This window comes from Falco rusticolus, chromosome 4 (assembly GCF_015220075.1).
Source record: "Falco rusticolus isolate bFalRus1 chromosome 4, bFalRus1.pri, whole genome shotgun sequence".
NCBI classification, from domain to species: domain Eukaryota; kingdom Metazoa; phylum Chordata; class Aves; order Falconiformes; family Falconidae; genus Falco; species Falco rusticolus.
This window is the reverse complement of record NC_051190.1, coordinates 61568319-61583099: the sequence shown is the minus strand read 5'-3', so window position 1 is coordinate 61583099 and position 14781 is coordinate 61568319. Positions and strand designations below refer to the sequence as shown.

Genomic DNA, 14781 nt, shown 5'->3' with positions numbered 1-14781 from the left:
TTATCCCTCATTTAATTAACGTTTATATTTACTGGCATCTAACTTTCCAAGACCCAGTAATTATAATACTTTTTGATGAGTAGATCTACTCTCAGTTACCAAATGTTTCCAACAGGGAAAAAAAATATTAAAAAACTGTTACGTGAAAGGGAAAATGCAATTGAAACTATTATGTATACATGGGACTTTATTTTACATGGCAGCTATCTTGCAAGTAGATAATACATAACAAAACACATAAATTTTCAGTATAACACAGAATTTCTTTTATAAGTATTAGAAGTCCTTATTTCTGTTAAGGATTTGTACAAATTCACTTTAAAAAGAAAAAAAATCTGCCCTGAAAACATACAATTTCAATAGTCAATGTAGAGAAAAGATGGGGGAAAAGGAGTAAGGTTCTGATGTTGTAGATGGTGAAATGAGACATTTGGAGAAGAGACAGATTTTCTTGAGTTTTCATAAGAGCTCCTGCTGTTATGCTTATGGCTATTACACTGTATTTTTAAAAGTTGTGCAAATGGCTTGCCCACAAGGAGACTGCAGAATAACTAGGTCCTCAGTCCTAACTCTGGGTCCTAGTTTCTGGGTCAAAGATCACAGCTTAATTACTACCATTTAAAAAAAAATACTGTCTCATGAATCAGAGATTATTACCAGATCCTATTATTAAGTATCTCCTGAAAAAAAAATTAAGACAGAAACTTGGAGAGAGCCCACACTTTTCTTGGTAACAAGCATGAGGGTGACTGAAGTATTGCATATTCACATTTTATTTCATTATGATGTTATTTCATTTGAGCTAATCTCACTGTCCTTTCAGCTCTGGTGAAGTTTCCTACTGTCCCATTTGTCACCTGCTACAGTCATTTCTCCCATGCAGTCCCTTACAGACTCCATGTGTTTCTCATTTAGGCTCTGTCTGCCTCTTTGAATCTACCTGTCTTCAGTACAACTTCACAGCGTCTTGTTTCTTTCCCCTACATCCCTGTCTCTTCCTGTGGACATAAATAGCCTTTTCTGAAAACCAAGGAACTGGGGGCAGGGCTCTAAATCAGTTAAAGGCAATAGTGCTTTCATTTTTAAAGGAGTAGGGTTTTCTTCCAGTGTAGCGCTTGCTTGAATCAAATAATCATGTTCTGGGGCCTTCAGGAGATAAAATATACATGGCTGAAAAGGGAAGAAAAGCAAAATTTACCATGTCAAAGAGAATGCAGTTTGATCGGTTTTAGTGTTCTGTGATTTGTATTAAACTTTCAGCTGCCTAACTTACTACAAAAGCAAAAAAAGCAAACGTGTTTTCTTTTTCAGTTTAACTCAGTTTTTCTTGGAGGAAAAAGTCTCATGAAACAGTATTGGTGAATGCACTAGAAAGTTAAATATTTTCTTGTAAATTACAGTTGGCCTTGAAATGCTACGGGAAGGACCAGTGAATGCTCTAGTAGCTTATTTTAACATTTTGTTTTGAAAAGTCAATGTGTGAGAAGCTAAAATGGGCAATGACTGTGTCTCTAAAATGCCTAGCAAATACTTGGGCAAAGCCAGTGCCAGTTAAAGCTGTGGCTTTCATTATTGGTAGTTGCATCCTTCATAAAGCATTTTAATTCATCTGTCGAGATCCTGGCCTATTTTTTAATTTGACACAGGTGAATGGTGTCCATCCGGAGTGCAGATTTCAGCTGGAGATTCACAAGGAAGAAACAAGGTGCATGGAACTTCTAAAGAATGTAAAGCCGGTGGACTACAAAGGTAAGAAAAGATAAGCTGTGATGTAGGGACGACTGGAGTATTCAGAATTTTCTCCCTTTACCCTATTTGCTGTTGTGGTTGCAGTTGCCATATTTGTCTGTACTTATAGTTTTATGTATTTTAGAATTTATGCAGATTTTGCATTAAAGGTACACCTGCAGCAAACGTGTTGTGAGAGGTGTGCCAGGTGCTAGGCACACACTGGGTGGGACACTAGATGGGAGCAAATGCATTCACATGTTTTAGTTGTTGCTGCTAGTATTTTCTGACTAGTGGAGAAGCTGCAGGCTGGTGGTGACAGGACCAGCAGAAAGAACAAGTCTGAAGAAAGGCTGAAAGCCTTGGATCCAAGCATCTCTCTCTAGCTATGGTCAGAAGTAAGGTTACAGTGGCAGGAATAATCACTGGGTTTCCCAGGCAGAAGATGTTTCAGACGTAACATCAGATTCACACACAGAGTACCATGGAGTCATGCAGAGGGAAAACTGGAGAGCAACGTTACATCTCTGTTAGTTTATTGGTTTTATTTTCTCTAAATAGAAAGATAAATATATACATACAAATATGGCCAATTGTAATTTAATAGAAGAAAGAAGGAAGATGTAGTTTATTATTTTTTAACTTTAGATTTTACTAATTTCCTTGCTACATTTTCATGACTATAAAATAAGATTATGAAAAAAATGACATTTTTTCTTGGGAGTTAGAGCTACTGATAGAGCCATTTGATCAGCAAGCAAAATATGAAGGCAACAAACAAACCCAGACAGCCAAATGAAAAGCAAATCTGTAACATTAAAGTAACAAGGGAAAAACTTTGCTAAAAATTTTTGGCTTTTTAGGAAAGCTGGAAGCGTGTATTTATTTTTTAATGACAAAGGTATTGATGTTTTATAATTAGTTACCGTTCGTTAAATTGTATGCCAGAACTTCTGAGCAGAAAGGAGTCTCTACACACCTGCTGGTGCGAAAGTAGAAGTGCTTCTTGGAGTGCTTCATTTGCTGGTGACAGGTGAAATACTGAAAGGAAGGGTGGACTTTCAGTGAGACTTAGATAAAGGGGAAAGAAAGTTTAGATCTAAAGAAAACTGGATTTTTTTTTCAGTTCAAACTACAATTTCGATTTTTACAAAGTAACGTCACACCTAAAACTAATTATTAAATTTCTGCTAAATGATCTTTAAGTGGCTGGAAGTATTTAATTTCAAATTGGTTCCACAAAGCCCTAAACCTCATCGGTGTCCTGCCTTTTGCTATGGTAGTCCAGGTATGTATAATCTCAGAATAACTGGGCTCCTTGGAATACCACAGCTCTTGCAGTGCAGTTGTTTTCCTTTGGCTGAACTAGGTGATACATAGTGTATTTGTTTTTTCATATTCGGTCCGTTTTGAATGTGCTCCGAAGATTACTATGGTACCTCGGGGACCTGCCATCTGCGGTGCCCTTTGAGCATAAACATGAATCCCAACTCACGATACTTTCTCCACCTGTCTTCTTGATGTAAATGTGTAACTCCCTCAGTGCATAGTCTGGTACCAATTTGTATACACTAAAATAATTAAAAGGATCATCAGCAGTTTGTATGTTATGATAATTCCTCCTTTTTATTACTCAAGATCGGTAATTAGAAAAATTATAATAACAGTTACAAATTTACATGGAGATCTCTCCAAGCAAAATCTTAGTGGAATAAATCTTCTACATTTAAATTTTTTTATTTATATGACTGGTGAAGAGAGATGGCTGTTAAATAAATAACACTGGTGTAAAGCCAGATGGAGAAATAATTAGTAGCCCAGCTTAATGAATTAAATCTTGAATTAATAAATTCACTGTTGGCTATTATACAGCTTTGAAATTCAAGCTTTCTTCAAGATCCACTTTTGTGATCCAGACTCTGGCCTGCTCCAAGGGTATTCTTGTGATGCACACCAGTTTTATTTTGGGTTCCCTAGGGGAAGAAAGAAGTTTTCTGTCAAAATTTTCTTCACAGCCTCTTTTCACTGGAAAAGAGGGGTGCCTCCTGAAGGCAAACTGCTGTGGAAGAACTTCACGTCTTAGGAAGAGACAGCGTGTCTGATGGTGTTGATTCAGCCCCGCAGGTAGTGATAAAACAGCAGTGGAAGGACTTACACATTTAATTGAATGCCTGGCTGAATCTAGGGGTATATTTCATTTTGTCAGAGACATAAATAAAGTCCCTGTGGTAATGAACCCTTAAAAACTGTATGTTTAATGTTACAGGAGAATTTATCCTATGTTTCACGTTACAGATACCTTTACCAAGAGCCTGTTCAGAAGAGCCTACATTAAATATATGCATTTGCATTTCCAAAAATACCCATTCTCTATGTGTCCTTATTTTCCTGATAAACTCTCTGTATTCATACAAAGATGTGAGGAGTATTTTGAACAGAGACTTGCAGATTGTCACAGTGACACTCTGACTGCTGATAAAGAAGAATTACTAATGAAAATTGGCAAGCTGGAACTAGTCCAAGTCCTGGCTCCACACCTAAAACTTGTAGTACTTTTGAAACATAATTCATTACAAGAAATTCACAAATCCTATTTCACTTTTTCCTGAATTGGAAAGGTGGTTATGCAGCCTTTGTCAAGCTTTTCTAACTTTAGTATTTGCTACCTGCCTTAGAAAAGCTATCATGAAATCTATGAAGGTCCTGTCTAGAATTTGGAAATAAAGGTTTACTGAGATTTTCCACTATCTCAGTGAAAGTCCAAGGCCTCCCCTATCAATGTAAGTGGGATTTTTTTCATTAAATTCTTGGGCACCTGAGAAGCCTTCACACCTCTGTGTAACATGCTCCAGAATTCGGCTGGCGTGCACAGCTACTGAATTTGAAGGATCCAAATTTACGGGACAGGCAATTTCTCCTTTGTCATAGATGCCAATTACGTATTTAATACCTTATCTAATACTTCTCAGCTCCCAGTTAGGGAGACATAAAGGAAAGATTTAGTGGTGATTGTGGTTTGTTTTGTTTTTACGTAATAAAATGATGTTACCTTACCTGAGCTGCCTCATTACATGGGCTGAAGAATTTCACTGAGTAATTTTTGGAGCACACCTAAAATCACTGACTATGAAATCTGTGAAGGACTTTCTGACTTCATGGCTGAATAAAGCAATAGTGTGTTTTGCAGGGAAACACTGTATAAATACTGTGTAAACATCCTTTGAACAATGCTAAGGATATGTTAAAACTGGAGGACCCAGTTTGTCTAAATTCTGCTCATTTGCCAATGCCAAACTGTTAGACATCTGGACCTCCTGCTTTGCACCCTTTGGGGGATTTTCAGGCATTAGCACATACTCTTCCATTAGTGGAGAGCATTACACTCCATTTAGGGAAGAAAGTCATTCTCCAAAGATCTGTAGCAGTGCCTTCCTCTCTGTAGTGCTCTAGCAATTCTAGTTGTTTATCTTATGAAGACTGCATTAGCTTCTGTCTGCATTTATTTTCTTCTTTGCTTCTATAATTTGACACCTGAGGTATGGATGCACCTTAGCTGGAAGCCTAGCAGAGATTTTTTTTTTGCATACTCATTTTTGGAGGGCAGATGAATTGCATTCTAAATAGCTTATAATAGCTACGAACTTTGATGTCTACGTGGAAAAACACTGGTTTACTTTTTACTTACTACCCACAGCTTGTCCCAATAGAGAGGTCCCAATAAAAGTGATTGAAAATACATAAAAATTTGCCCACTGCAAATTTCTGTCTTTATTATTTAGAATTTTTCCTTATAAAGTAATTGTCTCATTTCTGTTCACCTTTAGTGAAATCTTATGGTAAAAAGTGTTAAAACTCAGTCAGTAGACTTTATAACAGGGTTCTACAACAAAAAGTTTGAAAAAGATTTTATTATGAAAAAATGAAGTCTAGGATTTTTTTATTCATTTTGGACTGAGTGGCTGCACAGTTATATGAGTCTTCTTGGCTCTTGCTTTCCAAAATGTGTTTTTGTGAGACCCCATATGCCAGATGACATTTTTAATTTTAGATATGACATCTTAACTTTGAGGAAGGGATGTAGATGGAAGGAGAAATATCTTTGGAAGAATTTCATAAATCTCTCAGTGAGGCTTCATAATGCAGCTAGTAATGGGAAATTAAAACAGACAGGACTACCAAAATGACACTCTTACTTATTCATAAATTTAAAGAAAGAGGGACCAATATTGCTATATAATCCAGTCTCCTGGATTAGGCTGCCAGTAGAATTTCACTCAGTGATTCCAGTGCTGAGCTCATGATCTTGTGAGTGAAACAGAGCACATTTTTCTGAAAGCTCTTCAGAATAGTGGGATGCATATTCAAATGTTGGACCCGTGGGAAGTTGTCCAAAACTTAGTTTATCCAACTAACCTCTGCTGTTAAGGTTATTTCTCCAGTAAGAAAGGTGCCTGTTTTGCTGTCCAAACCCACACGTACGCACACACATATATCTCTGTATTGCACAAAAGGACTGACGTAGTATAACAAAACCAACATGACGATCACTCTCGCCTCCATGTCAGTAAACTGGAGACACACAAAGCCAGATGAGACCTTTCTTTTGTTACATGAAAAGGAATCTCTTCAAGGTTTCCCCTTTCTTAATCCACCCAATCTCGTCAGGGTCTTCTGTCAGTTTTTGTTTGGTCTTTCAGCTATTTCCTCTGTAAAATAAGTCAGTTCAGGCTGCGATGCTCTTTAGTTATCTGAGGTAGCATTGAAAGTAGAATTACATGAGAGAGTGGGATCATGGAACTTCCTTTCATGTAGCAGCAGGAGCTCTTGGCAGGACAACTTTAGCTTTCTTGAATCTCTGTGCTGCTGCTTTTCTAGCTGTAGTAAGACATATTGCTACTTTTTGGTTCATGCGTTTGTTGTTTTTTTTTATGAGGGGAGCTAAAGGGGCTGCTTTGAATGTTTGTCTATTTTGGCTTCCGTTACTTGAAGTGTCATCGTTAATGACACTACATAAAACTGATCGTCCTTGTGGTGTTCACGATGTCTGGGCTTTGTGGAAGCTATACTTAATTATCTGAGGGCAGAAGAGAGGCAGAGCTGGCTCATCTTTTGAGGAGGCTGGGCGATAGGTGAGAAAGAACCTTGAATGAAAGGAGTTGTCTACTGAAAAATAACCAACAGGAAATCAACATTGAAGACCAAGAAAATGTCCTCATCAGCTCTATTCAAAAATCTGACATAATAAAGGTTACTAAGAGTGAAAATAACAAACTTTTTTGGAAAGAAGAAAGGCAATACGTAGCCACAGATACATTCTACAGTTTTGAAGGTCTGAAATTTCTACCCCCTCAAAACATGAATAGCAATTCAACAGTCAACATTAATAAATGGCATTTGGAGCCCTGAAAAGGAAAACTGCACAGCCAGTGAATTTATTGTGTTTTTCGAAGATTCTGAAAGAAATACTGCCCCGCATAGTTTTGCACTTGAGTCCTGATAAAGACAGCTGTGGCCATGGCAGCCCGCTCTCCATGATATCCAGAGTTCAAATACCACAAGGCAGCCACCTTGAATACCAAAGCACTAAAAAAGCTCCAGCTAATACAACAAATAGCACATGGGTTAGGCATAATCCAAACTAACGGAAATACGCGGTTCCAATACTTTACAGAGACCATTAGTATTTTGTGGTGGTTTATATAAACAGAAGATTGAGATTTAATAGTAGCTTTTAAAGAATGTGTAGCATGTCTAAATTGGAGCAATGCGAAGATGAAGGTACCTCTTACTGCTTTGACTATACACCCATTAATATCTTTGCACTATAATGGAAAATAGTTTTCTTATGGTAAGGTTAGAGTGCGGTCCAGTCATACAGAAGTAAATGCTCTTGCCTCCAAAGAACATTTTGAGTAATTGGAAAGCAGGATTTACTTGCTGAAGAATTTGGATGGAAATATGTTTTCTTTTTCAGAGGATTTTTTCCAAAGTTTTTAGCAATTTCTGTATTCCCTCATGGAACCCTAAAAATAGGTAAATTCCATTAAAAAATATAATTGGCTTATAGATTTTTGATTCTCTAACAGGAAACTGCTCTTCAGAAGAGAAATAAGGCATTTCTTTTGAAATATTTCATTTAGTGAAAAGTCAGTAGTACCCTAGAAATCTCGGTAAGCACATTTTTGCCATGCCTGGTAATAGGAGTGGCTTTTGAAAACCTATAAACTGCAATCATTTTAGGTGAATATGAGATAAACTCTAATGGTTTCATCATTCTGTGTAACTAGTTACACCTGATGTGTACTGTAGACTTCCAAAATTCTACATGCTGTGTAGGAGTAGTTTTTGTTGACTGGCAATTAAAAAGTTTACATTTGCATTTCTTCAGTATTCCTGACTAATCAGAGCTTGTATACACTACACAATTTCACAACAGCGCTTTAGTTCAACATAAGCATATTGGAGCTGCAGTTTGCAGCCAGTGTTTTGGTTTTCACACGGGTGCAGGTTGGCAGCAGAGGGGGATTGGGGGCTGGTGGGCAGAGCCTGTCCCACCAGCAGCCAAGGCAGCCAAAGGGCAGCCACGGCCAGCCCCAGCCCGGGGCATTGGGCACCTCCAGGGGTAGGGACAGCTGTGGACGTTAGCCTGCAGGGCAGGGCTCAGGATCTGGCCTGGTGCAGGGGACCAGGGTCGAACACAGCCCTAGGATGGCCGGGCAGGGCCGTAGTGGTGGGCGGGTGCCCAGGCAGAAGGTGGCACAGGTGCTGCTGTGGCAAAGCTGGTCAGGTGCCCCATACCACCGCTGGAGGCCCAGACCTGAGCTTAGATGGGACCCTGGACAGGGGAGTGAGGCGGGACAGGGACGTTAAGGCCTATTAGTGCGCTCAGGGCCCAGACAAAAAGTAGATGACAAATAACTTCAGCAAACTAGCTTGAGGCCATAGTATTTTTGCTACCGTCTTATTCCTATTACCACTTTAAGCAGTTTTGCTGTGGCTTTGCTTCCACTTTGCTAGCTCGCTATTTCTTTAGTGCCTCCTTTCCCTTTCTTCATTATTACTTGTGTGAAAAAGCAGAAAGAATTTCAGTCTGTGTACGTTCATAAATTCTCATGTAGTCTAAATAACATGCTGCGGCATTCAGACCTACAGTCTGGAAAACCTTTCCCGTAAGAGGTGAGATTGCTTCTGCCTTGTCAAGTAAAGTACAAAAAATCAAAATGTTTCCCCATTCGAAAAATAAACCCTTGACTAGCTGACAACTTTCTGGCTGATTTTGAAAGCACTCTCACTTTTTTCCATGTATCACACACGCCTAGGCAGTTTGAAAAACGCTAGGCCTCTCTTTGAATTGGAAATTTTTAAAATACAAATGCAAAGTGCCACCTAGTGGTTAATGTATGGATAAATGTATATATAAACAAAACTTTCCAGTACAAACCCAGTGTTACACATTTTTATAGATGAAGAAGCATGTAGGTAGGTAAGCAAACTTGTTGCTCAAAGACTGGCCTTCAGACTGCAGGGTGATGAATGCGTTGACCATGCTTATGTAAGCTGAAAAAAATGAGAAACAAAATGTAGTTTATAGTCTGTTATGTTTCCTTTCATTGTGAAGTTATCTGCAAAGGCATCACAAGCATTAAAGACTAAATATTCAAATAAAGTAAGTGATCTCATTGAAACTAGCGAAGAATAGCATCTGCAGTATCATCTGGAGGAACAGGAGGGAAGAGCAGTAGAGGAGTGACACTGTGGCCACACTTTTGAGCGAGTCATTGAGTAAAGGTTTTCTGAGAAGGTTGATTCTTTGCTTGGATATGCTGTGAATGACACACCAGAGAAATAAATGATGCAAATGAAGAGATTAAAAAGAGATTGCTGTATGTACAGTGCAGGAGTGTTCTTCTAGACACCACAGAAGCAGGCCTGAGGAGGCTGTTTTTTGTTGGGTTTTGGTTTTTTGGTTGGTTTGTTTTTGGGTTTGTTTTTTTTTTTTCTTTGCTAGCTTTATTAATTGGTAAAGAAGCCAGTAAAGAGTGTAGTAGTAGAGATGCCCAGAAAAAATTGAGGAGCTAAGAGAGACAAAGAGTTGGACTGGTTTTATAAATGTACATATCGGAGTGAAAGGACCAAAACGTTGAGAATTTATTGAAGCAGGATGCAAAACATAGAGATTAAATCCATTAATGAACATAAAAGTAAAAGGATAAAAATGTACATGAAAATACTTTTGGGTCCTTAAAATATTTTTAAAAGTATGATAAAATTGAAGACTTTATAGGATATAAAGATTGAAGCAATTTAAGTCTTATTTAAAATGTGAGATATTTTCTGTAGAATTATTGGTAAAATTGTTATTAGAAGTAAAACTCGAAACCTTATTTAAAGCTAAAGATAAAAATGTTTTGTATATTTGTTGATTAATATCCTTTGGAGAAAGTAGGAAACAGGCTTATATACGTGGGAGATGAGTGAAGTTTCTGGAGAATAAGAGCATACATAATGGTTTATATGAAGTGCAGCGGTGATGGATGACAGTCCAGAAATCCTAACACTGATTGAATTAATGGTTGGACAGAGAGCAGTAGACAGTGAGTGAGTAGAGAGGAGAATATCAAGCTTGATCAAATTAGATATTCTACGTGCAGAAAGAGACACATTTAACCTAGTATTTATTGCACCTTCATTTTCCAAGTGTAGGTATTTATAGCACTGTAGGCTGCTGTTGTAGTCACTGGGGGGAAACAGACAATTGTTGGGAGCAATTAATCTGGCCTGCTTTCATATGTTTTAGGATGAAGTGATTCCTCCTCTGCCATCCCCTGACAATATCACTTATGTCATTGTTTTAAAAGGGTACTGTGGTGCATAAAGAACAATATCTACTTGAAGACCTGTGAAAATCACCACGGTGTCCAGTTGTGCCACACGCTGAATTTCCAAGACCAGTGAGAAATTAATTGCTAATTCCAATTGTGCACAATTAAGCTCATGCTGTACAATAGAGATATGTTGTTGGAATGGAAGAGACAAATTGATGCAAGTGTAGTAATAATGGACTTGTTAATTGTATCCCACCTCTGCATAAGGGTATTTTTTGCTAAGAGAAGAAAAAGATACATGACTGCAATATTGTCATAACAGAGGAAGGGGAAATGAGGAAAGGTGTGGTCTGAAAGCCCAGAAAAGTGCATGTTGTTTAACAGTTGTACTTCTAGCAGCCTGTAGCAGTATACCAGTAACACTATCATTTCAGTATTCAGTCCTAGACCAGTTTTCAGAGGCACACTGTGGGCATTCAGTGAATATAAATGCCTCCAGGACATTTTAACAGTTTTCTCAGATATCCTGTACCATAATAAATAAGCCTGTAAATATACATGAAATGGAGCTTTATGTTCATCTTGGAATTCTGATGACAGCCACTCAAGTTTCACTCTCATGATTGCTGATGCATTTGAATGTAGTCTAGGTGTAAGAAGTACATCTTTTGTATTATTTCATCTATTTGATTTAAGGAGTCTGAAAAAGTATTCTCAGCTGTGCCATACATGCCTGTAAAGTCCTAAAATACTGAGGGAAAATTGAGGTAAAAAATACATGCCCCAGAAAACATTAGGGACTTGTAATGTTTTGAATATCAAAAACTTGTATACTGATTCCCTTCATGCAAGCTGGCTTCGAGATCTGATACAAATTGTGTTGATTAATTTTGGTGGGAATAGGACTTGGATCTCAGTTTTTCTGTGTAATATTTCATGTAATGGAAGACTGAGTAAGAGTTGTGTGGGATTTTGTGGAAAATGTAATAACAGAGCTCTGAAGTCCCATGTTGTTCAGATGCCTTCTAAGCAAAATCTTCACCTAGTTCATATAGCAGTGTAGCAAAAATTTATAAAAGCCTCTGAACTGTTTGCAGATTACTGTAGCAAATCCACCATCTTTCAGAGAGTATGTTGAACAAAAGGGAAAATTTGTGAAAGTAATCAGCTTTTATGGGTGTGCATGAACACTTTCATGACTCATCTCAGCTTTCACTTATTAGTGGAAATGGGGATGAACTAAAAAGGTCTGAAGTTGCACAAGATGCTAATTATTCTTGTGTTCTCCAGGGCTTGTTTATGCTGGCTCAGGCAGTACATCCATCAAAGCCAAAAGAGTTTCATTTTGTCGCTATAGTTCTGAGTGCTGGCAGATGAAGAAAATAGTTTCTTTGTCTCTCTGGTTACTTGTATGTCATGTTGTTGATGATGTTTCTGGCTTAAAATCAATTGGGGAGGAAGCATGACCTGAATTGGCTGAGGTGAACATTCTTTTACTTTGCATAAGCCCTGGTGCTGCATCATGAAGAGTTGGACTTTGTTTTGATCCAGTACTGCAACTCAGGAAGCACTTCAGCATGTTTAAGTTCTGTTGACTTCAAAGGATGTGAAGATGACTTGCTCACATGTAAACCCCTTAAATTATATACAGATGACCAAGTCAATATCATCTCAGACATGCTATAACTAATGATAAAAGACACAAGAGCTACAACGGAGTACCAGGTAGACAGGTAAAACAGAGCATAGATAAAACTCATGAGTTAATTCTTAAATAAATGTATGAACCACCTGTAGGGGCAGATAAATTAGAAAGGACAAACTCTGCATGATCAATGGGGAAAATAGGAGCGTATATGGAGTTCAAAGTGTGTTACACTCTGTACTAGAGGAACCAAAACAGTTAATCCTCTTCGGGTGACTGGAGAATTCGACAAGCTGAGGTTAATCCCACAATATTAAGAAAATAAGGATGGGGTTGATTGGAGTAAACACAGGTACCTAGAGTCTAGACTCTGCAACTGGATTCACAACTTCAGGCTTTTTGGGGAAAAAATAAGCAATTTTTTTTAGGTTCAAAATTCTGACCCATTTTAGGAGTTGGCTTAAGTTAATTTAAACATGAGTCAGCAGTGCACCCTTCATACACTGTGCTGCTGGTATATCAAGAGAAGCAATTGTCTGTCTCTATTTGACACTTGTGAGACTGCATCTCAGTGGAGTACTGTGTCCAGTTTTGGGCTCCTGTGTAAAGAAAAGCCATTAATTGGCTGAACTGAGGGCTTGGAGATGGCACTGGTATATGCCGTATATAATGACTAACTGAAAGCTGTGTTTATTTAACTCGGAGAAGAGTGATATGAGTGCTCTCTTCATCTACCTAATGGGATTATAGAGAAGATAGAGCCATAGTCTTCCCAAAGGTGAACAGAAAAACAAAAAAAACCAACCAAGAAACACAACAGAAAGCAATGGAAGCAACCTGCAGCAAGGGAAATCCTAATTAGATGCATAGAAAAATTCTTCATAGAGGAAGTTGTGTGTGTGCTGGTTGCCTAGAGAGGTTGTGGTATCTCCATCTTTGGAGATTTTTAATGCTTGGCTGGAAAAGAATATGTGAATATGGCAGTGTGTGTGTAATGAACATTTAGTACATTTCTTGCGTACCTCTTTGGAGGTATACAGGGCAGTGGAGGATAAGGCATTACAAAGAAGAGCAACAAAGCTGGTGAAGGGTCTAGAGAACAGGTCCTTTGAGGAGCAGCTAAGGGGACTGGGGTTGTTTCGTCTGGAGAAGAGAAGGCTGAGGAGACCTTGTTGCTCTCTACAACTACCTGAAAGGAGGCTGCAGCAGGGTGGGTGTTGGTCTCTTCTACCAAGTAGCAAGTAATAGGACAAAAGTAAATGGCCTCTTGTGCCAAGAGTGGTTTAGATTGGATACTGGGAAAAATGTCTTCACTGAAAGGGTGGTCAAGCACTGGAATAAGCTCCCTGGGGAAGTGGTTGAGTCACCATCTCTGGAGGTGTTTAAAGGAATTGTAGAAGTGGCTCTTAACAACATGATTTAGTGGTGGAGTTGGCAGTGTTAGATTTACGGTTGGACTCAGTGATCTTAAGGGTCTTTTCTAACCTAAATGATTCTGTGATTTTGTGTTATCTATCCACACAGATAAACTTTGTGAAGTGTTCCCATTAGTAAACCCTTATATTTGGTGTCATCTTTCTGAATATAGAACAGATGCTGCATTTAGAGCTGTACAATCCTAAGAGGAGTGAAGAAAGACTCAGTCCCCATGAACAAGTGACTCCTCTAGAAAATAGCATTTCCTTGGGAAACTGTGTAAAGGGGACTCTATGGAATTGGTGACTGAATGCAGCATTTGCCCCATAATCCTCCTCTCATCTTCTTTTTTCATCTCCAAACCCTGTTCTTGGTACAGCAGAGAGGCTTCCTTCCAACTGTTACACTTAGATGTCTTCCAAAGGAAAGGAAAGCCCATGGAAATGCTTTGCCACTGGCACTCCTTCATGCTGCATACAGGACATGCCCACAGGTGCAAATCCATCTGCCAGTTCTGTAACACATTCCTGGGTTCTCTACTTTACATGTACTTTGAATGTAACTAAAACTTTGAAAGTAGGGTACTAGACACTTTAAGTCAACACAAGCTGTCCAAGTTTAATTGCTCTAATGTGGTTTAGAACTTTTAAATATTCCTTTTTCAGCTTCATTTAACTCAGTTGGCTTGATTTTGGGCATGACCTCACTAGTACAGAGTAAATGAATAGTGAATTTCTATTACTATAATTATTGTGAAGAACAGTATTATACATGAATGTGAGCAGTTCCTAATCCAAGTTTCATGATCTGTACTGAAAGGAACAAACTGTCTGTTACAGTTTCTAATAATCTTATGGAGATAACACTGGTAGGATAAAAGTTTCGTTTCTCTCTTTAGTGCTAATTAAAAACATAACTTGTCAATTGTCAGTTGCCTTATTTGAAGACATAAATGCCCAGAATTCTGCACAATTTATTTTTTTGAGATAACTTGAACTAAGACAATATGAGTAACATTTCCTTACTTTTTTCTCGTAATTCTTCCTAAGGCTTATATTCAGAAACCTTCATCACTCTTCACTTAGGTTAGAAGGCATGCATTATAAGTAGACACCTGTAAGCAAATAGAGCATGGTTGATCCAAGTGCCTGTAGCGGGCTAGAGGAA

General features: G+C 38.3%; 1 protein-coding gene across 2 annotated transcripts in view; it reads left to right on the top strand.

Annotated features, from left to right (window-relative positions):
• The window catches only part of VIPR2 (vasoactive intestinal peptide receptor 2), a 59533-nt gene that overhangs the window by 1702 nt on the left and 43050 nt on the right, over window positions 1-14781 (top strand). For both annotated transcript variants that reach the window (XM_037383766.1, XM_037383765.1), the window contains exon 2: window positions 1647-1749. In XM_037383766.1, the coding sequence (XP_037239663.1) occupies window positions 1647-1749 (103 nt within the window). The remainder of the gene's footprint in view (window positions 1-1646; window positions 1750-14781) is intronic.